The sequence below is a fragment of the Theropithecus gelada genome, chromosome 2 (genome assembly GCF_003255815.1).
Source record: "Theropithecus gelada isolate Dixy chromosome 2, Tgel_1.0, whole genome shotgun sequence".
NCBI classification, from domain to species: domain Eukaryota; kingdom Metazoa; phylum Chordata; class Mammalia; order Primates; family Cercopithecidae; genus Theropithecus; species Theropithecus gelada.
The window spans coordinates 163,745,688-163,769,018 of record NC_037669.1 but is presented as its reverse complement, the minus strand read 5'-3'; the positions used below and the strand labels follow the sequence as shown (position 1 = coordinate 163,769,018).

Below are 23,331 nucleotides of genomic sequence, written 5' to 3'. Positions count from 1 at the left end.
TTTTGAAGCAACCTAAGTGTCCATCAACAGATGAATGGATAAAGAAAATGTGGTACATAAAAAGAATGGAGCACTAGGCCAGGCGCGGCGGCTCACGCCTGTAATCCCAGCACTTTGGGAGGCTGAGGCGGGTGGATCACGAGGTCAGAAGATGAAGACCATCCTGGCTAACATGGTGAAACCCCGTCTCTACCAAAAATACAAAAAATTAGCTAGGCATGGTGGTAAGCACCTGTAGTCCCAGCTACTCAGGAGGCTGAGGCAGAATGGCGTGAATCCAGGAGGTGGAGCTTGCAGTGAGCCAAGATCACGCCACTGCACTCCAGCCTGGGCGACAGAGCAAGACTCCATCTCAAAAAAAAAAGAGTGGAGCACTATTCAACCATGAAAAGAATGAGATCCTGTCATTTGCAACAACATAGATAGAAGTGGAGGTCATTATATTAAATAAGCTAGGCACAGAAAGACAGACTTTTCATGTTCTCTCTTATTTGTGGGATCTAAAAATAAAAACGATTGAACTCATGGAGATAGAAAGTTGAATGATGGTAACACAAAGGATAAACGCTTGAGGTGATGGATACCTCATTCACCCTGGCGTGATTATTATGCATTACATGCCTATATCAAAATATCTGATGTAACCCAAAAATATATACACCTACTGTGTACTAGCAAAACTTTAAAAATAAAAAAAAAAAATTTTTAATGCCATCTCAACAGGATTCCGATACAGTAGGTCTGATGTGGGACCTGAACTTCTCCATTTCTAACAGACTTCGAATAACTTGCTGTTACTGGCCCTTGACAGATTCTGAGCAGTAAGGAGTAAGAGAACTTAAATTATTTAGACTGGATTCAGCTAATATATTCATAAACCTGTTAACATATTCATAACCCCATTCTTCAAGCATGTGTGCACCTAAACTCTGTGGGCAGAGAGCCCACTACCTCCCATAGCATTCTGATGTAGCCTGCAATCCTCTGAAATTCAGAAGTTCTTTTTCAGCCTCCATCACCTTGTTCTACTTGAAGCTGTTTGCCCCTGGTTTTATCACTGGAAGACTTGCAACAATTGGTCAGCATCTTCCTTATACCAACCCTATACCTATTTAGAAAAACTTAGCAAACTACACACTACCTTATCCCTCTTCAGGCCAGGATGCCACCACTCCAGTAATGGGGCCTCAGTACAGGCTGTCCAACTTTTATCATTTTGCTTTCCATTTTCTGGTTCTTTCCCTTTTTCTTATATGCTTTTCCACAGGAGGAACCCAAATTGAATTATTTTCTTTTTTTAAAAAAAAATATATAATACCAAGTCCATCATCTTTGGTAAACTTACTCTGAATTCAAAGTGTATCAGCATTTTGGTTTTTCTCTCTTTCTCTTTTAACTGCTCTATGTAGATATTGCAAGCTATATCGAAGGGTGACCACGGTGGCCCCCAGTGGCTGCCTTGGCATTGTAGCACTCCCACGGGGGGTGGCATTCCCACTAAGGACAATCCTTACTTAGGCTCCAAGCTTTTCAGTGATGCCTTTATTCTTCTAATTCAGTAAGGAAGAGACTTTTTTGGTTAATAGTCTTGTTGGATTTCTTTCTTTTTTTTTTATTATACTTTAAGTTCTGGGATATATGTGCAGAACATGCAGGTTTGTTACATAGGTATACACATGCCATAGTGGTTTGCTGCACCCATCAACCCGTCATCTACTTAGGTATTTCTCCTAATGCTATCCTTCCCCTAGCCCCTCACCCCCGACAGGTAGCGGTGTATGATGTTCCCCCTCCCTGTGTCCATGTGCTCTCATTGTTCAACTCTGACTTATGAGTGAGAATATGCAGTGTTTGGTTTTCTGTTCCTGTGTTAGTTTGCTGAGAATGATGGTTTCCAGCGTAATATCTAAATAAAAGTTTGGTCATTTCTAACAATTATAGTCATACTTGGCAGCTTTGCTATGGAGGCAAGACTCTACTATAGAAGACCAAAATACACCAACTCACCAGCTTTCCCAGTTTGAAAGGGGCAAATGTCCTTTGTGTCATTTCATTCATGGTAGAGCATTTAACACAACAGTAGGATGAAGTTTATATACCTGTCACATACAATAGCAACTGCTATTAGTTCCTATGTGCCGCATTGAGTGCCAAGTACTTCACAAACAGTATCTCTAATCTCCCAGTAAGTCTGCAAGTTGAGAGAGAGTATCCCTAGTGTACAGTGGAGGAAACTGTGACTCAGCGTGCCTTACATACTTGGTGGGAGGTTTCACAGCTAGGTAATAGCAGAACCAGGCAGGATTCAGTCCCAGCTCTGTCTGATCCTGCAGCCTATTTTCATCCTTTCATACCAGGCTGCCTCTCCATGTTCTCCAATCCCAACTTTCTCATCATCTGTGGAAACAGGCTTACTACCAATTGCTTGATAGCTCAAGGACTTTGGGGCCACCACAAGCATCTCATGCTGAGGACAATAGCATATGAGCAGGGGGAGATGAAGCCCAAGATTTAAAGGCTGATGTTCATTGCCTTGGACCATGTTTACATTCTAGCTGCAGAATAGCACTTAACTTTCACTCAGTCCTCACGTCAGCAAAACCTTTTTGGCCTGAAATTCACAACATATATATTTATCTTAAGCCCAGTTCAAAGAGTCTTATTTGACTAAATGATGTAATTTTAAGGCAGTCATACCCAAACTGCTGTCCTGTCTCATAGCTCCCAAACAAGGGCATGATGGCAAAACCCCAGATTATTTCATATTACCAAGGCATCAACTATGTTTCTGTTTTTATTTTTAGAAGTACATATTCTGCCAAAGGCATCTAACCATTACTGGAACTTAGAGACCTTTCAAGTTTAAAAATATATGTAATCTCCTTTTTTGGTTGACTCTAAAGTCATAGCTGTATCACGATTAGGACAGATTTTACTGGGAGGTGTCATGCTTCCATATTACTCTCTGGTGCACAGGGTGATAAGTGCTAGGAGAATAATATGCCAAATAGTAGAGATCAGTAAAGATTCAGAACTCTATGCCACGCTTACTCAGTTCACTTAAGATAACTTTATTGGCCTCAAGAATTGTCTTTAGTGTAATATGGAAATTTGCCTAGTCTTACCCGTAGATTTTCCTAAGTAATGTTCCTCTCCCAGTGCTGAGTTTTGGGTCTTCAGCCATTCTGGCAGCTGGATGCCAAAGAGGATCCTTGATTATATTTCTGTGCAATCTTCATTTTGCTTTTTAAGAAAATTAACTTGGCTCTTAATAGACCATCAGTGAATGTTATTTCTCTTCACCTGCCCCTACCACTTCTCAATCTAAGATCTGGTTAATCATATTAGTATCTCTTAAATCTTCATCTGGGATATGTCTCACCTACATTTATTCCTTAGGGGTAAAAATCAGCCCTAATGGTAGCAGGAAGGCCCTTGCCTCACATTGGTCACTTAGCCAATTACCTGCTCTCTCATGTAAAAACACGTTCTGGCTGGGTGCGGTGGCTCTAATCCCAGCACTTTGGGAGGGCGGGGTGGGCAGATCACGAGGTCAGGAGTTCGAGACCAGCCTGCCAACATGGTGAAACCTTGTCTCTACTAAAAATACAAAAATTAGCCAGGCGTGGTGGCGCACGCCTGTAATCCTAGCTACTCAGGGGGCTGAGACAGTAGAATTGCTTGAACCCAGGAGGCAGAGGTTGCAGCGAGCTGAGATCATGCCACTGCACTCCAGCCTGGGTGACAGAGCGAGACTCCATCTCAAAAAAAAAAAAAAAAAAGGTTCTAGGGGAATGGTGAAGTGGGGAGTGGTAATCTGAAATTAAAATTGAATTCAGTGTATATGTAAAAGTTAAGTAAAATTTCAAAGTAGAGAGAGAGAGCAGGAGAGAATATACTTCTTCCGGAATACCTACAGTGATGCATAGCTTCACATGAAGAAAACCAGGTTCTCCCCCAGAGTACTAGTGATTTCAGAAACATTAGCAAGGAGCAGTGGGGTTTTAAAGTGATAGGAATACATTGAATAGAGCGCCATATTTAGAACCTGAACACCTTGAGCACCATATTTAGAGCCTGGCACCTTTGGTGCCAGGTAGAACAGTGCAGTTTCAGGAAGCATTCAGTCTCTGAGCCTCATCATTGAATTATTGTCCAAGAGTGAGAGAGAAAGCAAGAGGGACCGAACAAGGAGGTGCTATTGGAGGGAAGACTGCTAATGGGAAGCCGACGCTTAGATGTGGTAAGTTCGAGGGGGACTTTGAAGAAAAGGCAGGACATGTTGTTATAGGGAAGATGGGAGGGACTTCTGGAAGGGGGAATGGATTTGCAAGGACACACAAAGATACACACCATGTACTGGAGGTTGCATGATGAATTTGATGCCTTCTCCTAGGGTTTGGACAACTATGGCACACACCCTGTGCACAGACATCCCTTTGTCAATGTTCAATAAAAGCCAGTAGTGACAAATGATAGGTCTGCCCCTCTTTCTGACTAATGGCCACCTCTTAAGCCACTGTCACACTGGGCCTGCCTCCCTTAATCTGACCTCTCTATTTTATAACAGTGTGCATAGTTCCTCTTTAGAGTCTACTGCAGTCCCTTATATGAGATTGTTAAAGGTCAGGGTAACTAAATTCCTGTCAGAGGTGAGAAAGCCTCAAAAAACAGAATCCAGATATCTGAATATTTAAGGAATCAAGGGAGGAGGAAACATAGTAAGCAATAATAATAATTGCAAGACAGTATGCAGAAATAGAAAGCTTTGATTATCTCATCTAATCCTCTCAGCAACCTTCTGAGATGGGTATTACCCCCATCTCACTGATGGGTTTAGTGACATACAGAAGATCATATCTCAAGGTCATCAAAACCCAAGCCCTTTGTTACCGTGCTCCAAAATGCTCTCTGATAGAAATGATTGTACAGTCTGTTTTGCGTATAGGTAACTGCCTGTTTCTGGCTGACCTCACTTCGGTCAGTTCCACTATGGAATAAAAGGCACTATATCTCAAGGCAATCAAGTCAGTGCCAATATCCCATCCTGTGCCTCTTCATATCTCTGGTCCCTTCATCAGTGCCATACATATAATCAGGGAGCTCAGGAGTCTGAAAGATCTGTAATCTAATCCCAGTTCCCCCACTTTCAAGTCGTGAGACCTCAAATAACAGACCTGGCATTTCTGGCCTTGGCTTCCTTTTCTGTAATATGTTGACGGCTCTCATCTAGAAGGGTTGCTGAGATAGTCAGTGAGGTAACGTGGCACGTAGAAATGAAAACTACTGGGTGCGGAGCTTCCATGGTGGGTTAGGTGTGGTGCTAAGCACTTGACCTGTGCTGTCTCCCCGTTTCTTCACAGTCATCCTATGAGGAGGGTGCCGTTATTACCCCTCAGGCACACGGAGGTTAAACGTCTTGCCCAGTTCCACCTCTGTTAAAGCTAGATGTTCTGCTTTTGTCCCCTTTCTAGTCACCCCCTCACCACCACCAAATAAAGTTTATGTTACCTTTTGCACCAGCCATTTAAAACATTTAGTTGAAAACACTTTTATTCTAGCATTGAAAAAGTTAAGTTTTTAAGAAATTGGAAAAGTGGTTTGTTTACCATTTTCATTACCCTTAGAGTTAGACATCTATTTCTGTGGCACTGACATTCCATTAAAAATAGTGGCATCACCATGGGGTTGTTAGGTGAATGAGATTTTTGTGTGTAATTTCCACAGAAGTGGTTAGTTATGTGACATTTTCCCCTTTAGTTTCAGTGCTCCAACATTTATAATACATAATACTTAAATGTGAGGAGATTATAAAGAGTATAATCTTCCTTTTACACAGAAACAAAGAGAAAGAGCCTTTATAGCAAAATTTATTCTGCCTTTGGCTATGAGGAGAATTGTGTTTTACGTTGGAAATGTAAACATTTTAAGTCATGGAAAGACATCATTAAGTTTTTCTACTTTTACATGCAGATGTAACTTACTTAAAACAGTAGATTTGTGACTAGGAGGTTATATGTAAGTAGAATGCTTGTAAGTGCTACCTTATATAGGGGAACTCTTAGGGAAAGGATTTACATGGTCAGTACTCTTAGTAAAATGTAAATTCTTGTATTCAAAACATTTAGCAGCCTCTGAAGGTGCCCTTTTGTTTTAATTTGAATTTACCCTGGATTTCTTAAAGTGAGCCTAGTCAGCTCAGCTGATTTAAAAAAAAGGTTTATCCCTGAAATTAAGTGAACAGTTCACTTAACCAGGGGAGATGGTCCTGGTTTTCAGGGGAGACGGTCCTCGTTTTCATCAGGTCCTAAAAGGTGGTCCTTGACTCAGTCCATAAATTAAGGCTAAAGAATTGCTAGATGAGGGTATGCTGGTGGTGATACCACAGCTCTGAGTTCTTCCCTCTTCTTGGGTGAACCCACTCTGCACTGCTTTCTGCAGCTGTCTTGACATCAGGCCAGAGCATTGAATTCTGCATGCAGGACAAGATTAGTAGGTTGCACTGTCTTTTATTGGAAGAACTGGATGCTTTCATCCTGTGTTACAATTAGGCAGTCTGGCTGCTGTACTAGGTCTGCTGTACTAGGTCCAATATTGTCTCATCTGAACTTATGGTGAGACACCTGGCACCTGTGAATGTGACCTTATTCGGAAATGGGGTCTTTATAGATGTAGTTCAGTGAAGATAAGATCATACTAGATTAGGGCTCACCCTAATCTAGTGGCTGGTGTCCTTAAGAGGGGAAGTTCGATAACAGACATACAGGGAGAATGCCGTGTGATGATGGATGCAAAGACTGGAGCAATGCATCTACAAGCTAAGGAATGCCAAGGATTGTTGACAACCACCAGAAGCTAAGTGGAGTCAAGGAGGAATTCTCTAGAACCTTTGGAGAAGCGTAGCCCTGCCAATAGCCAATAGCTTGATTTCAGACTTAGCCTCCAGAACTGACAGAGAATACATTTCTGTTGTTTTAGGCCACCCGGTTTGTAGTACTGTTACAGCAGCTCTAGAAAATGAATACAGCTGCTAATAACATAACCTGCATCCCCCTCCAAAAAATAGACAAATCAGGAGGTTACTTTTTTTTCCCACAACTAAAAGAAGCCCATAGGTAGACAGTCTAAACAGGGACAGTGGCTCCATGATGTGTTCCAGGTGCCTCCTTAAACTGTGATTCCTATCACAGCTTTTGCCTTCACCACCACTCCCCTTCTCAACTTACCCCTGCAAGCACCACCACTTCTACTCTTGAATAGATGGATCTGTGAGAGGCTCACAGCAAAACAGGGCATGACTAGGACTTCCTGGTTCACAGGTTTTTCAGGCAATGGGGCCAAAATGATTTGGGAAGATCTTGTGCAGACACTGATACTTCTGTATTGGGATGATAAATCTATGTCCCTAAACTCACGTGTGCAGAAATTGTGCTCTAAAACTTCATCCCCACCAATGATAATCAAAGGCCTTGAACTTGGCAGTTAAAGGCAACTCAGTCTCTTATAGACTAACCATTTTTTTCTGAGCAAGTGCCCACACTTAGTTTCTCTACTCTGTCTCTTCTCCCTGCCAAAATGGTGCCAGGGTTCTGGAATGGGCTCACATATCTCTTTGGTGTTTGCAGAAGAGCTTCTGAGTGTCTTCTAGGTCCTTGCCTCTAAAGAGAGCTTTGTGTTCCTGTACATTTCTGGGTTTCATTTTCCACTACAGCCACTGACTGCCTTGTATGCCCATAGACTGTGACCTAAAGGCCGTTGGTCCTTGTTGCTGCTGGCCATGGGCCCCGCCACTACACTGGGGGCCGAAGCCAGGCAATTTGGCCACATCTTCTTGTTTTAGGATGTGTTCCACAGCAGACTATCAAAGGGGCAAGCAGGAGACAAAGGTCTAGTTAGGACAGCAGTTTACATTGGTTTCTGCAGATTCCCCCTTTGTGCTGGCCTCTGCCCTGTGGGTATGACCTCCAGGGGCACTTTCTTTAGTTCCTTGAACCCAGGAAGCCCCCTATTCTTCCACCAAATATCCTGATGCTCCTGATTCCACTTGCTGAGCTTCCTTTGGGGCCCTGGGAGCAGTCTCCTTGCTGCCCCCACCTACCCAGTAGGAGCTGGGAAACCTGAGCCCACCTTTCAGCTCAGCAGGGACAAAATCCATTTCCCTGTCCAAGCATCCAGTGCTATATGCCATGCTGCCTCTGCCAGCCCTCAGGCCCTCACAGCTCAACCTGAAAAGCCATAGCAGTCCTGCAAACAAAGTCATCTTTCTCAATCCTCTAAAACAGGGGTTCCTGCTCCTGGGTCATGCACCAGTACCGGTCCGTGGCCTGTTAGGAACTGGACTGCACAGCAGGAGGTGAGGAGCACGTGAGCCAGCATTACCACCTGAGCTCCACCTCCTGTCACATCAGAGGCAGCATTAGATTCTGGTAGGATCACAACCCTATTGTGAACTGTGCGTGCGAGGGATCAGGGTTGTGTGCTCCTTGTGAGACTCTAGTGCCTGATGATCTGAGGTGGAACAGTTTCATCGCAAAACCATTTCCCCCACCATTTGTGGAAAAAAAATGTGTTCCATGAAACCAGTCTCTGGTACCAAAAAGGTTGGGGACTGCTGCTCTAAAAGACCTACAGAATTGGTTCTTGTGAATTTTCTGCAGTTGCTTATTGTTAATGTCTTGTTGAGTGGATTCTATTTTGTTTTTTTACTGAGAGAAAACAAATTGTTACAGGCTTTTAAGGAAACCAAAAACATTTGCTCTCTGATTACATCTGTCATTCCATTCCCATTCAGCTTGCTTTCTTGTTTTGTAGCAGGCCATTCTAATAGCCGAAACTACAGTCAAGTTTTCTCAATAAGTAAAAGCTGTTGCTTTTCTGCTACAGTATGTAAGAAGACTTATCACCCTGGTTTATGAATTTAGTCTTACTGAAGATTCTAATAAATTATCAGGCTGGAGGCATGTTGATGGTATCAGTCTTTGCCCTGTCCCTTACTGGAAATACTTTTTGGAAATATTTAGAATAGTAGTGTTTTGATATGCAAGCTCCAAGCATGTTTTTTCATGTTCATTTATTAATTCATTCCATCAGTCCGTAAATACTTATCATGTACCTGTAATGCACCAGGCATTTATTCTGAGGGCTAGAAATAGAGCTCTGAGCAAGAACACCTCGGAGTTTATATCCTGTTAGGGGGAGATTGACAGTGAATAAACCAGCAAATACATGCATCAGACAGTGACAAGTGCTTATAAATACAGTAAAACAGATGGTATGGTAGAGACTGGAGAGTCCTTTAGGGGCTTCTTTAGTCTGGGTGGGCAGGAAGGCTGCTCTGAGGAGACAACACTGAAGCAGAAAGTTGAACAATAAAGAGAAGCCTGTGTGCATAGATTTGGAGCAAGAGCCCCCAGGCCAAGGGCACAGTGCACTGACCCTGCCTCTGCCAGTGCAGGGCATTGAGCAAGTGAGGAGTGGTATATTAGCCCTAGTAGCTATACAGAGCCAAGCATGGAATCCAGGAGTCCCGTAGCAACTGGAACAATCTTAAGTGAGTGACTTAAGAATGTAGCATGGAAGACATTATAAGTGGGGCATTTTTTTACACCACAAAGAATAAGAAAGCAGATGTTAATGGAGGGTGAACATGCTCACTGTAGTGATTCTCAGATTGGTGTATCTATCAGCATGTTTTTAAAAATGTGTTTTAATTGTGCTCTCCTCCCTTCCTCCACCAACACATTCTCTTGTACATCCCCAGGAAACTAGGCTTTCCTCCCAACCCCGGCTCCTTGTGAGAATCCTGCCTCAGAATGCCACAGTTCCTGCTAGAGCTGTGTGCATCCCTGCAGGCAGATGAAAGCAAGGAAGGCTAAGGACCACTGAGTGTTTAACATACCGACAGGCAAGCAACTCAGTGCAGTGCTGAGCCTGATGGTCAGAAGCTGGCTTGGTGGGTTCCTCAGATCAGGTCTGGAGGAAAGACTTCTCACGTGGCGGCTAAGTCTCCTAGAGGAGACTCCATAGACACTGTCATCTAATGACAACCTGTAGTGCCATGAGGTTGGCCTCTCATTTTTACTATCATGTTGAAATGGCAACATGTTTTATGTTATAAATCCTTAAAGACAGTTTCTTTATTAATTTCAGTCACCTGGAAGGAATTGGTCTTTAGAGAGAGGTGAGGTAACATCATTGACCCATGAGGCTATATAGGAAGCCCAGGCTGAAAAGCTTCCTCCTAGAGATTAGATGAATGGCCCAGGCTGTCGGCCACATCATGTCAGCAAGAGGTACCCAGATCTCTTGTTGGAAGTGAAGACACATCTGTCATGATGAGAGCACATTCATGGAATGTTGGAGGGGAGGCTGTGTGTATCAGGCCTAGTGCTGCCCTCTCCACTCAACGCTGCAGCTTCCCCATCTGCAGTTTGCAGAGCATCCTTTGTGGGAATAGTTGCTGTGAGATTTGGCAGAAAACTTCCCAAGCCTGTCTGAAGTTACGGTATGGCAGCAGGTAGGTTATGCTTGGAGCATTGGTTATGAAATGTCATTCTTCTATTTTCAGTAAATATTCAAGATGTGATATTACAAGAAAATTTGGAAAAAGAAGATCAAATTCTGGTTTCCCTGGCAGGATTAAAACAGGTATATGCATTGCTCTGACACTATTTCTTTGTGTCCCTCCTGCTGTGGGGATGGACTCCCAGGGCATGTAGCACCATGTTAGAGCCAGCACCCCCTAACCCTTATTTCTTCCCAGACAGAGCCCCTTCTGCATCTCCACCTCTTTATGCCCCCTGTTCCTTCTAACGATTATATCTGACTAGCTTGCAACCCACACTGGTTTTCCATTTTCCACACCTCTCCTTCCTCTTACCAAACCCATTCTATTTGTTCCTTACCCAAAGCTAGTGTGGGTAGACCAGCATCATATTCAGTCATTCATCCATGAATTCATGAATGTCTTTGGAGCACAAGTCATAATTAGTACCTACAGCAGGCCTTAGACCCTCAAGGACCACATTGACCCAAGCCTTGAAGATCTAAATGAAACATAAATGTCAGTGAAAAAGAGTATGCTGTTTCCAGATGCCTACCTATGCTATGAACAGTCCAGCTCAGGTGGAGCCACTTTAGTGAGTAAGCTGTGCAGTGGGAGTGGGTGTGGAGGCAAATTATGCTTCCTGTTTTAAGAGAGTGTTAAGTATGTAACTCCCATATGTGACCCTGCGAGAACTTGGCTATTAAATGTCCTGACGTTTTTCTTGCTCACTGCTAAGCCAGCAGCTTTGATAAAATTAGATTTTTTCTCATTATTTATTTCTTATAGTAAAATACTAATATTCATACTATTAAAAATGATGGATGACACGGCTAGTTTAAATGTCTGAGAGATTTAGCTAGCATCTGAAAACAAACTCATCCATTTTATTCATTTATTTTCTTCTTCTTTGAACATAGATCAAAGACATTCTAAAAGGTTCCCTGCGTTTTAACCAGAGCCAGCTAGAGGCCGAAGAGAACGAACAGATCACCATTGCGGACAACCACTACTGCTCCAGCGGCCAGGGCCAGGGCCGAGGCCAGGGCCAGAGCGATCAAATGTCTGGGGTCATTAAACAGGTACAGAAGCTCTGATGCACATGTTACATTAACTCAAAGGGAGCACATTCACATAAGTTCCTCAAAGTTAAGAATCATACAAACCCTATCAAAGTTACTTCAGATTATCATGTGTGAAGTTCAGCTGTGGAGGTGCTGTGTAGAGCTGTGCAGCCTGTGCACTCTGTGCTGCAGGGGGTGCCATTCACAATGATACTGATGAGACAAGTGTCTCCTAGAGTCATGCGGTAAGTGCCCTACAAACGTGTATGCAGCAGTGTTGCCTAAGCCTCCTGCCATGACCATTCTGTGGGATGGGAGAGCTGGATCTCTGTCTTGGTTGTCAGTTGCCTCCAGTTGATGCCTCTTTTCCCCTTTAGGAAGTACTGTCTACGCTTTCCTAATACTATCTCGAGTGGATTTCACTTTGCTAGAACCTTTTTTGCCAAACTTACTTTCTTGCCTTCATGGGGAGGGACTTCTCATTAATGTCTGCCATCTGGGGCAGGGGTCTGTAAAGGCCTTCAGAGTAAGTATTTCAGGATTTGCAGGCAACATACGGTCATCTGTGTCACATATTCATTGTTTTTTTCTGTGTGTGTGTGTGTTTGTATCTTGTTTTTGCTTTATCACAAGCCTTTAAAAATATATAAACCATGCTCAGCTTGGGGGCCATGCAAAAACAGGCCATAGGCTGGATTTGGCCATAGTGTGCTGACCCCTACTCTCAGATGTCGACATTGTATATCATTTATTTTATCACAGAACCACAGAATTTCCCAGCTACAAAGGATCTTCCTACAGCTTCCTTATGTGCCTAGTCCTGCCTGCTCATTTGACCAGTGAGAAAATGAAGGTCAGAGAGACACACACAGGCTCCGAGGCCAGAGGCACTTAGCCTGCCAGGCATTATGTTTTCAGAAACCCTGCCCCAACCCAGTAAGCTTCAGTCCCACCATGCTGCCTTGCTGTCCATTATCCGATAAGACAAAGAGATTGTTCATTTCCCACCTATATTTTAAATTATTAATAATATTTTTAAAATCAGCTTACAAAGTTTCATCTTGGAAAATGAACATTAGCAAAATATTATCTAAGTCACTGTCTCAAAAACTAGCATTCAGACACTTGTAAATTATTTATTTTTTGTGTGATTTTAAAACAGCAAAATGACATTTGAGTGGGAATGTTTTTCAGTTTTAAGGGTGCTCTTCCAGAAGAGAGACTCCGTGGGTGACTTCCGCTTGAGGCCGTATGAAATGTTCATGGAGTGCTTTGGCTCTGCATTTGTAGCCACATGAATGCGACAGTGATACTGCCAGTTTAATTTCATTCATTTCTTCACAGATTCTCCTTCCTTGCACAGATGTTTTATTTTTCAATAATCATTTACTTATTCAAATATTACTGAGTGTAGGCCCAGCCACAATGCATTTATAATTGAAAATTTTATTTAAAACCTTAGCATAATTTTTTCGTTGAGTGTGTCAGTTTGCTACAGAAAAAAGATATTTTAAAATCACTAATGAATTTGTTAAATTTAAAACTTAATGGTTATACTTTGCAGTTGTCATCCCTGGTTTCTGTATTTGTAAGAACCTACCAATGACCACTGCCGCCCCGGTGGACCCCGCCGTACATACCCAAGATAAGCTAGCCATGAGGTGTGTCTGTGTGAATGAAACTGCGCCCTTGTTCTGGCAGGGCCCCATCACGTGCAGCATCCAAGAGAGACACTGCACCTCTGCATGTGCTTCTGAGACACAGTCTGCCCTTCCTGGGGCTGAGACCCCACAAGTGAAAATAAAATGGCTTATCTTCTCTACCTCTTCTCTGCCATGGCCCTTCCCCATAGCTGTTAGCAGTTTATACAAAGCCAGTACTCCTGAAAAAGGTTTTACTGAAGAAGAGAGAAACAGAGAAGCAGTGCTCTCCTCTCTCCTTCAGGGAAATCTTGAGATTTCTTGAGAGAATTCCTGAATTCAAGCAAGCAAGTCAGAAAGAAGCCAAGGGCATGGGGCCTTCTGCTGCAAAACCCAAGGATCTGGGCTAGGCTGATAAAGGCCCAGGGGGTCTACCAGGCATGAGATAGCTGCCAAGTACCCACCTTCTTCCTGCAGGAGCTAACTCATCAGTGCTTGGAGCTGGCTAGGTTTTCCTCCTCACTGCTTGTGGGAAGAGATACAGAGGGCTGTGGACAGGCTACACCCAGGAACATGCGTCCCAAGAGAGCCAAGTGGGAGTTCTGAAGGCTTCCAGGGCCTGCTGTGCCAGGAACTGGTTTTACTGTCCAAGACTATGGGATATATCCCCTGCTCTCATGAGCTCCCAGTTACGGAGGGCCAGGGCCTAGGGGAGCAGTGCTAGGCAGGTTCTTGACACATTGGAGATGTAAGCACCACATGTTGGGTTTGTAATGGGTTGTGTCATAGCACATTCCTAACTTAGGGATGGGTTTTCGTTGCTTTCTTGGTTAATCAGTAAATAATGTCTAAAAGATAGTGCAGAAGGACCAGGCTCCCCTGCCTAGTGACACATGGCTCATGGTCCCCCTGCCGATGCCCTTCCTCAAAAGCAACTGTGAAAGTGTTCTTCCATTGTGGGAATTCACATGCCCTGCTCCTCACTGTAAGGTTGGTGTGACATGGCTCATCGTGTTCTTTCTGTTTGGTTTGCAAATCTTACCTCCAGCTCTGAAAACAGCAGTCTTGTGAAATTGTATTCTATAGAGTGAGAAGAGCTACACGCTCTCCCTCCCTTCTCAGCATCTATCCTCACACATTCGTTTGGGAAGTATTTGATGAACTAACTCAAATCAACTACAGTAGAAGGCAGACTTTGTGGGACCCTGGGTCCATTAGTCAGCCAGCACATCACTTGCCCTTTTGGTACTTGGGTCCCCTCTTTTAATCCGCATATTGTCTACTATTACAGCTACCAGCCACATAGCTATTTAAATTTAAATGCACTAAATTTCAATAGAATTAAAAATTCAGTTCCTCAGTCACACTAGCCACTTTTCAAGTGTTTGGCATCTACCGGTGGCTAGGGGCTGCTGTACTGAGTAGCACAGATAGAGAGCATTTCCATCGTCATGGAAAATGTCTGTTGAACAGTGCTGGTCTATAGTTGGGCTCACCTGCTTCTACAACCATCCTAAACTCAAGCTGTGAAATGGGGTAGGACTGGGAAGATGGCAGACAGTGGGTAAGAGGGATATGTGTTGTGATGATCCTGGCTAGTTTTAGGCAGGACTGACAGGTTGAAGACTTTTCTAATTGTGTAAGACTTACCCATATCTGGTAAAAAGAGCGGATTGACCTAGGGATTTACAACACTTCTGTAAATGTTATAAATGGCACCAGATAGCAGTTAAGGCTGCTAGAGAAGTCCATAAAGAAGTCAGCTCTGCATCTAGAAAAAAATTATAGGTGGGAGTCCAGAAGAGTGGGGTCTTTTGTTGTGCCTTGTGACATTGGCCAAGCTACCAGGTCTCTTATTTGGGCTTGTTTGCTTGATCTGTAATGCAAAGGGGCAAGGAGAGGGGTCAGTAAAAGAAAATGCCTGCTAAGGACCTGTCAGCTCTAACTTGCTTTGTCTGTGAAGGCAGTCTGTGACCTTCATCTAGGAACTGGGGGAAGCATGCCAAATACCAAGAGTAATGGTAGAAACTAGCTTTACTTTTAGTCATGGGCTTTGAAAAGTATTTCTCCACTTCAGAATCTTACTGACACCTTTACTGTAAGCTAAAGGAGAATAAGTGATCTCAGTATCTCTGAAGCAGAGGCACCACTCTAAAAACTAGGCCCTGCTGAACGTGCTCTTCTATTTTCAACCTAGGATAAGCTCCACCAAGTAGCATTCCAGCCCTGTGTTGTGGTGAGAGGTCAAGATTTTCACAGTTTACAGTGCAGGACAACTGTCCTGTGAACAAAGTGTCTACACTCTGGAAGAAGTCAAACCCAGGGGCCTCTGTTGATTCCCCAGCAGCTTTCAGTGCACTCCCCAAAGGCAGCACGGCTCTTACCAGGTGCACCTTATATAGAGACAGTCATGGGGAAGAGATTTTAGTTCTTTTCCTCCAACTCAGAAAAAAGACAGTCGTTCTCTACCAAACAGCTCCAGTGTCATTTGAGATCACATCCCCTGCTACCAGATTACCGCGTGCTGCGTTTTTCTTCGCTTGTGTAGGAGTTAATGTGTTGATAGAATGTTAGCAGCTTTAGAACCTGAGATGAAGAACCTCAAGGCCTGTTGCAGCTCTGTGATCTTAAAGGCCAATTTTGTTTATGTTCTCCAACTGAATATCCTAAAGGTTGGTGAATCATTAGAGGTGGAAGGTTCCCGAGCCATTATTTAGCCACCCGCCCCCTACATCACTGAGGAGGATGTGAGATTTAGAGAGGGGCCTGTCAGTCAGGGCTCAAGGCCAGATTTTCCTGAGAGCTGTTACTCATTCCCCTTCTTGGCTCTGCACACAGCCCACAGATGGCCGAGGCCATGCCAGTCTGGAGGCCCAAGGACTCAGGAGACACTTCCAGTCAGGGGTCTTCATATATCTCATTAGACTGGAGACCCCAGCACGAGACTCCACCCACACTGTGGGGAGGGTAGGCCGGCAGGGTGAGGGAGGCAGGTGTGGGCACTACATCACCTTACAGCACCACTGGGTGAGGCGTTCTTTCTGCCAGGCTGGCACTGGATGTCCTTGGTCAAACTATGGCTTTGCTAACCCAAAACCTTTACCTGTGTTCGTGGATGTTAACTTTATTAAGTTAAAAAATAAAAAGCTACTCATAATTGCTTAGAAAGAAAAGAAAATAATTGTTGAGTAAAGCAATTCTATCTCTATACTTTTTGCCATTATACTTTGCAATTGCCATTCTTGGTTTTCCCATTCATAGAACCTGGTGGTTACCACCATTGCTCCAGGAGACCCCTATGTGCATACCCAAGATGAGCTAGCAATGAGATCTATATGAGATGAAATACATTAGGCCTTCTGAAAGCTATCCTTCTAGCCAGTAATAAAATCACTCCAGATCTGGCAGCTCACATTAGGGAGCCAGCAGCTGCCCATGTCATCTCACTATATCATGACAACACATTAGGAGGAAGACACTGTCTTTATCCCTGTTTCACAGATGAAAGTTAAAGTTCAAGAAGGATGGGTGATTTGCGTGGCAGGGTCCCACATGAGGCTGGTAGGGATTCTGCCTGCAACCTGTTGGCCAGCTCCTGAACCTGGCTCTCCCCAGCAGCACAGGCACTGCCTCCGTCTGAAGCTTGTCAAACAGGAGCTTTACTTTGTTCCCTCAGGGAAGCCAGCATTTGGCTTTGGAGGGGCTTACAAGATGCTGCTGGCACCGCACCACTGGTAAATGCGTGGGCTTCGGGGCAGCAGGTTAAACACTGCGTCTTTCAAGATCGAATGTAGGCTGAGGTGGCCTAGCTTTCCACAGCGCGTCCCCCAGTTCACAGGGCCTTCCACTCAGTTCTTTGCTGGTTTCTTCTTTCATCCACCTGTACTTCTGACTGCACTTCACAGGCCTCTTCAGAAACGCCAGGGTGCACCGATAGAGGGAGTTCCGATGACTTCATCCTGATTTCCAAAGAAGATGATGGGAGCAGTGCCAGGGGCTCCTTCTCTGGCCAGGCCCAGCCTCTTCGCACCCTCAGAAGCTCCTCTGGGAAAAGCCAGGCCCCAGCCTGCTCCCCACTGGTGTTCTCAGATCCGCTGATGGGCCCAGCCTCAGCTTCCTCCAGCAACCCCAGCTCCAGCCCTGATGACGACAGTAGCAAGGACTCTGGCTTCACCATTGTGAGTCCCCTGGACATCTGACCACAGTGCCCAGTCCTGCCCCACACGGATCCAGCCACCCTTTAGTGGCCCCAAGGCCAGACTGAGGCTTGCCCAGTGGAGACCCTTCTGAAACCACTGCTTCCTTCCCGGCATGCATTTGGCATTGGTCCAGCCCTTTGAAACCCCTTATAGAGAAGCATATATGGCCACAAAGCACACAGGCTTAGGTTTGCCAAATGCAGACAGGGCTTTCTGGGCCCTTACCTAACTAACCCCTACCCGACTCTTGCTCTGAGTTAGAGCTGAGTTACATACCCAGTATCACACTCACAGTTAGAAAAGTAGAAACACTTTTCCTCTGTCCCCTTCCTCCCAGCCAAGAATGTGTGGCAACTCCATCAGTTATACTTAGAAGGAGGAGTAATAGTTTTTTCCTATCTTCTATCCCTCAAAGCATCAGACATAGGAAAATTGGTTTATACCAAGAAAGCTTCCTCTGTGGAAATCTGTCTAAGCCTACTTTATTCCTGCATTGGGAAGCCATATCGCAGATCTAAATGCGATAGAATGAACTAGAACTAGTGGATTCCAGGGCTGGTGGGAAAAAAACAAACTCATTACTGACCTCTCAAAGTTATAATGATCTCTGCAAACAGGGTCTAAACTTAGGAATCATATTTAGGTGCGATGTAGCATCAGATTTTTTTTGATGTATTAAAGAATGCATCTCCAGTCCTTAGGCCATCAATGTCTCTCCTTAAACAATTGTATTTCACCTTTTAGAATCTTTCATAGTCAGAAAACAAGGTTACTATAAGCCAGTTTTTGCTGCACTGATTTCAAAAGATATAAGAATATTACTATCCTTCAGATGGAAAATGTGGCCTTGACTTTATGGGATAAACATCTTTCAGACAGTTTTCTAGTCAAGTTTCTCTGGTTTCAGAGCTGTATATATACCTGTCAACTGAGGAGTAAAGGGAAAAACCCAAGTTCGTTCCCACCCAAAGTCAGAATTCCTCATTGGCCTTAAAGTAGCAGTCACAAGACTTAGAGAATTGGACCTAGAGTCCCTTCTGTGGGGAATAAGGATACCTAGAGAACATTCCAGATGCCAAGAGGATGCAGGATTTCTGCACAACCTCTTCCCTTCTTGGAAGTCAAATGTAGGAACTGCAGGGCCTGTGCTCATCTGTGAACCTGCATCCTGGGCACCACTGCCAGGACCGGGTCTGACATGCCAGTGCCTTCCTGGGCTGCACAGAGACTCTCCCCCTTGTCAGTCAGCACCTTAGGAAACCATCATGGGCACAGAGCATCACATGAGTTGTTTCTCTCTTTAAAGAAGATTCCCTGGAAAGGATGCTTTTCCTCTCCTCTGCCTGCGCAGGAATTCTAACAGGAATGGGTGAGGATGGCAGAGGGACACAGTGCCTGTCTCGCCTCCATCAGGGAGAGCAGCCATACCAGGGATGACTGACTCTTTGAGCCTGTCCTCAGAGGATGGCGAGGCAGCTGGGCAGTGGAGGCCTTCATGGTAACAAATGAAAGCTCAGTATAGAGGAGCAGACACTGTCTACGTCCCTCCCACTGCTCACCTTATATATCTGTGTAGACAAATGTGATAATGACATGATTTCCCACCTGCCCTCCAAGAAAATGGTGACTCCCTCTCAAGTCAGCTACTGGAGAGAGGAGGGTTCTCATTAGCTCTGCAGTTTGCTCTTAAACTCTAGCAGGGAAATCTCCTCTTACCACATCAGCATGTAAGGTGAATAATAACTGTGGTTTTGCCAGACAACAGGTTGTCTGGCCTTCAACCACTGGGCAGTTGCCTGGCAGATGCACACAGTAGCTCCCTGGCTTCTGGCTCTGAGTGTTCCTCTCAGCACCTCTGAGTAAGTTGCTGCCAAGCACATATCCCTATGACAACACTTTGTAAGCCACGGGGCCCCCATACAGTGAGTGACCTTGCAGCTGTGCAGGGGTGCCATTGGTCACTTTCGCACCTTGGGAAGGTGTCAGTGTTTTCAGTTCTCAGGTAAGAGGTGTAGAACTGTTCCCGCCAGGGCTCTGGGATCGACTGGAAAGGACCACAAAGCTGGTCATCCCTGGGCATCTGGGCCACTGTCACCTGCTGACCTCTAGTATTTCCTTTGCCCTAGAGCTAGAGTCATCATAGCTGAGGTCTCTGGCCCTGCAAGAGTCACTAGGCACCCACCATGCCAATAAGGCTCTCCGCTGGCTCCCTGCAGTTGGCTGGGTGTTTAATAGTCACTGAAAATTCCCAGCCCTGCTGCACACTAGAGGCAGGTCCTCTTGGTCCTCTCTATCCTGTGCTCCTATGTTGGTGGCATGTGAGGACCAATGGGTTCACTCAGAGATAGTGCTTCTGTGTCCCCCAACAAGCTCACGCCCTCTTGGGAGGAGAGAGACATACAAGAACAGTGGGTCATGGGCAGTACCAGCCTCAAATTCCCACAGGCTCATACTCAGACAATTGTATTACTGCCTTTTGTTTTTTAAGTGTTTTTTTTTTTTTATTCTTCATAGTTGAGTATTATTTGCAATTTTATTAGTTACAGTGCTATTAAAGAATATGTGTTCCTTTTATTATTTTATCAGATACTTATGTTTACTTGCACATTTTTTAAATCTTGAATATATTGTGTTTTGTTAACAAATGTAGTATCAGTGGAACTCTTATGTTTTGATTATTAGCAGTTAAATACATTTTGTATACATGAAGCTTAGATTAATTCCCATCATCATCTCCTTTTTTTATATATGCCCCTATGTGTTTTATGCATTCCTCTTTGATCAGATTGGAATTTGAGCTAAAATTTAGCTTTGTACATTACGTGTGAGAGTTACAGACTAGCAAGTCTAATTACTTTGCCTTACTTTGAGTGTATGCCACAGGGTCAGATAACACGTTAAACATTTAGTTACACTGGATTACTCTGCCAAAGCTGACCTCCTGCTGATGTTCAGAGGTAACTGCAATCTGGAAAGAGATAATATCACTGCAGAAGGAATGTGACTCTAAAAATAAACCAGGACCTCCCTGTGATTTGCCTTGTCTGCAGATGACCGATGGACTCCCGTGTGTCAGCCCTGGGCTTGCTAAGGAAGCTGCCTCAGGGAGTTGGGGGTCAGTTGCCGCTCTCAACGGGAATGCGGGAATGCCTCCTCTCCTTGTCAGAGATGCTGAACAAATAGCAAGCTCTGTGGCAGTCATGCTGGCCTCCTAATAATAACCTGTCAGAGTTGATGCACATGATTTTTGTGTGTGTTTTTTTTTTAAGAAACTGCCCCAGGGGTTCATTATAGAACAGGAGTGTGTATGGAGGACTTAGGTCCCCACATAGAGTGGCCGTTCTGTGGCGGCTACAACCAATTCCATCCCTCCTTTCCTGCGGACACACACCTGGCCCCTGGCCCCTGCCCTGTGTGTCCAGAGGAGGGGCTCTGGGGAGGCTGTGGAGCAGAGGGAAGAGGCCGGATGCATTGAGGATGGCACCTGGCAAGCCAGGCTTCCTTCTCAAAGGCCAGACTGCTTTCTCAGTGTTACTTTCTAAAGCTCTCTTTTTATGGTGTTATAAAGATGTATAAAGTTGGTATAAACAGGCTTGAGACCACTTTGATGTAAAAGCTGTCATAGCAGTTTTTCTTACAGTGGCACAATTCATTTGATTGATGGAATATTCAGTGATGCCATTTATGTCCTATCGCTTTTTTCTCATCCATCTTTATGCTATAACTCATATTGATTTAAGAAATGATTTCTCCTTTTGGCAAAGCGATCCCATTCAATATGGTTATAATAAAAGACTAATGTGAAACTGAGACTGTAGCTTGACTTATTTCAGGCCATGCATGGGGGCACAAGGTGCTGATCAGGCCCGGCCCAGAGGAGTCCCTCGGAGTGCATCGTCAGGCGGGGAGTGGACGATGGAACCGTGTACCAGCCCCAGCACTGTGGTCCAGCCTCACTGCACCACGGGGCAGGTCCCAGGCCTGGCCCAGGGCTCACACCCAACTCTGACATACCCTTCCTAACTTGGGCTAGTTTCTTAACTTCTGGGGCCTCAGTTTCCTTATCCGCAAACGGAAGATAATAGTAGTCACCTAGCTCATAGGGTGTGGTGGGGATTGAAGAGGGTAACAATTGAAAGTACTTAGCACAGAGCCTGACATACCATGAAATGCCTGACAGTTTCAAAGATGATGCTTAATTCTGGAAGAGCCCCTGGAGGTCATGTAGTCCTACCCCGACCATTGACAGCCAGGACCTCAGAGGCTGCTGGGAGGCCCGGGTCCCACCCTGAGGCAGCCATGCTCAGCCCACTGGTCCAAGAGACCATTTTAGGGGCGGCCCCAAAGGCTTGCTATCCATCAGCACCAGGTTTGCCCTGGTAGCCACACTTCCAGCAATCCAATGTGAGATTGGTGAAAAGGCCACAGGTGAGGATGGGGGAAAGATGAGTATACTCTTAAGTGACAAACTAGGAGGGATGGGGAGGGGGATCTCTATAGCTTAGGCAGAGCCCTGATGCCAGTGGCAGCTTAGAATTTGCACCTGGGCCCATCTCTAGCCTGGGCCTCTGTCCCCAGCCCAGCTAGCAAGTAGCTTTTCCGCTTGTGGGCACAGCCCCTCCCCACAGGTTCTACCATTAAAAGGTTGGAGGGCCTGGTACGCTCCTCAGATGGCTCATGCTAGTGAGGGTGACCCCAGCTTCCTCAGACCAGTGACAGCCACACATGCACTGGCATCCCCCACTGGCCTCCAGTAGTGCCTCACCCATGTCCCTTGGGCGTGACCACTTCATTGCTTCTAGAACCTCCTCCTGCCCTCCCTGCACCTCTCCACCTGAGGTTGGGCTCCTGGCCCTAGAAAGTCGCTAGCAAGTGTGAGGGAATGCCGTCTCCGGGGAGCAGCTCTCAGCCGTAGGCTGAGGAGTCGGGGCATAATGCCCCAGGCCCCTAGCCCCTGGGTGGAGCCACCCTGGTGTGAGTGCTGGTGGCTTCCCAGGGCTTCCCTGCAGGGTTAAGCTCCACTTGCTCTCGAATCTTCTCTCAGGGTCAGCTTCTTGGAGAACTGAAGCTAAGACACCCTAGACACCCTTCTTCCTGAGCCCCTTCTCCAGGCAGAAGGGTTGTCCTTGGCTCACCCCCTACCAAGGCCGGGGGTGAGTGGGAAGAGCGTGCAGGTTGTCAGGTGGGCCCAGAGTCCTCACAGATGAGGGCTGTGCTGAGAGGCTGCTGCCCCGGTGTCTGTGGTTCTTCAAGGCCCAGGGCAGGCCCCTCTGTGTGAGCTCTTGCTCCCAGGCCTGCCAAATTGCCCCCTCTCACAAGTGAACATTACCCACAGCTGGTCAGGCCCTGCTGGAAGAGCTACTGAGGCTCCTTTTCATTTAGTAGTTTGCCTCTGCCACAGCCAGCATTCTTAGCCTTTTAAGGACATGTGTGCATCACCAGTAACTTCTGGACTCTGAGCAGCATATCTGTTGGTGAGAGGGGACAGATGACACCGACCCAGAGAGATGACACCGACCCAGAGGGCCCATTCAATATTGGGCCACTTGTTCCTCCAGCAGATGTGATTGGATACCCTCAAAGTGTGAGGCTGCACAGGTGCTGGGGACACACAAAATGCCCCTCAGATTGCCAGGAGTGGCTGGAAGAGACTTGTTTCTATATTAGGAACAAACACCAAAAAAAAAAATTAAATACTAAGGTAGCCCAGAGGAAATCCTCTATGCAGCCTGGGAGGGGTTCCAGGAGACCACAGAGGTGAGTGGGTGAGCGGGGCCCAGCGTGAGCCTGCCGCCTGCCCTCTGTGGTGGGGCACTCCCACTTCCTGCTCAGCAAATGGTAGAAACCGAGTTGAGGGGTGGACTTAGAGCAGCCAGGCAGTTCCG

The 23,331-nt window shown here is 45.4% G+C and overlaps 1 protein-coding gene across 3 annotated transcripts in view; it reads left to right on the top strand.

Moving 5' to 3' along the window:
• The window catches only part of TBC1D5 (TBC1 domain family member 5), a 564,034-nt gene extending 542,778 nt beyond the window's left edge, over positions 1–21,256 (top strand). Inside the window, exons 21-23 of one of the 3 annotated variants that reach the window (XM_025377827.1) lie at positions 10,568–10,647; positions 11,464–11,625; positions 17,153–21,256. In XM_025377827.1, the coding sequence (XP_025233612.1) occupies positions 10,568–10,647; positions 11,464–11,625; positions 17,153–17,446 (536 nt within the window). In that variant the 3' untranslated portion in view covers positions 17,447–21,256. The remainder of the gene's footprint in view (positions 1–10,567; positions 10,648–11,463; positions 11,626–17,152) is intronic. The other 2 variants (XM_025377829.1, XM_025377828.1) reach the window with 2 other exon arrangements.
• Positions 21,257–23,331: the final 2,075 nt, after the last annotated feature.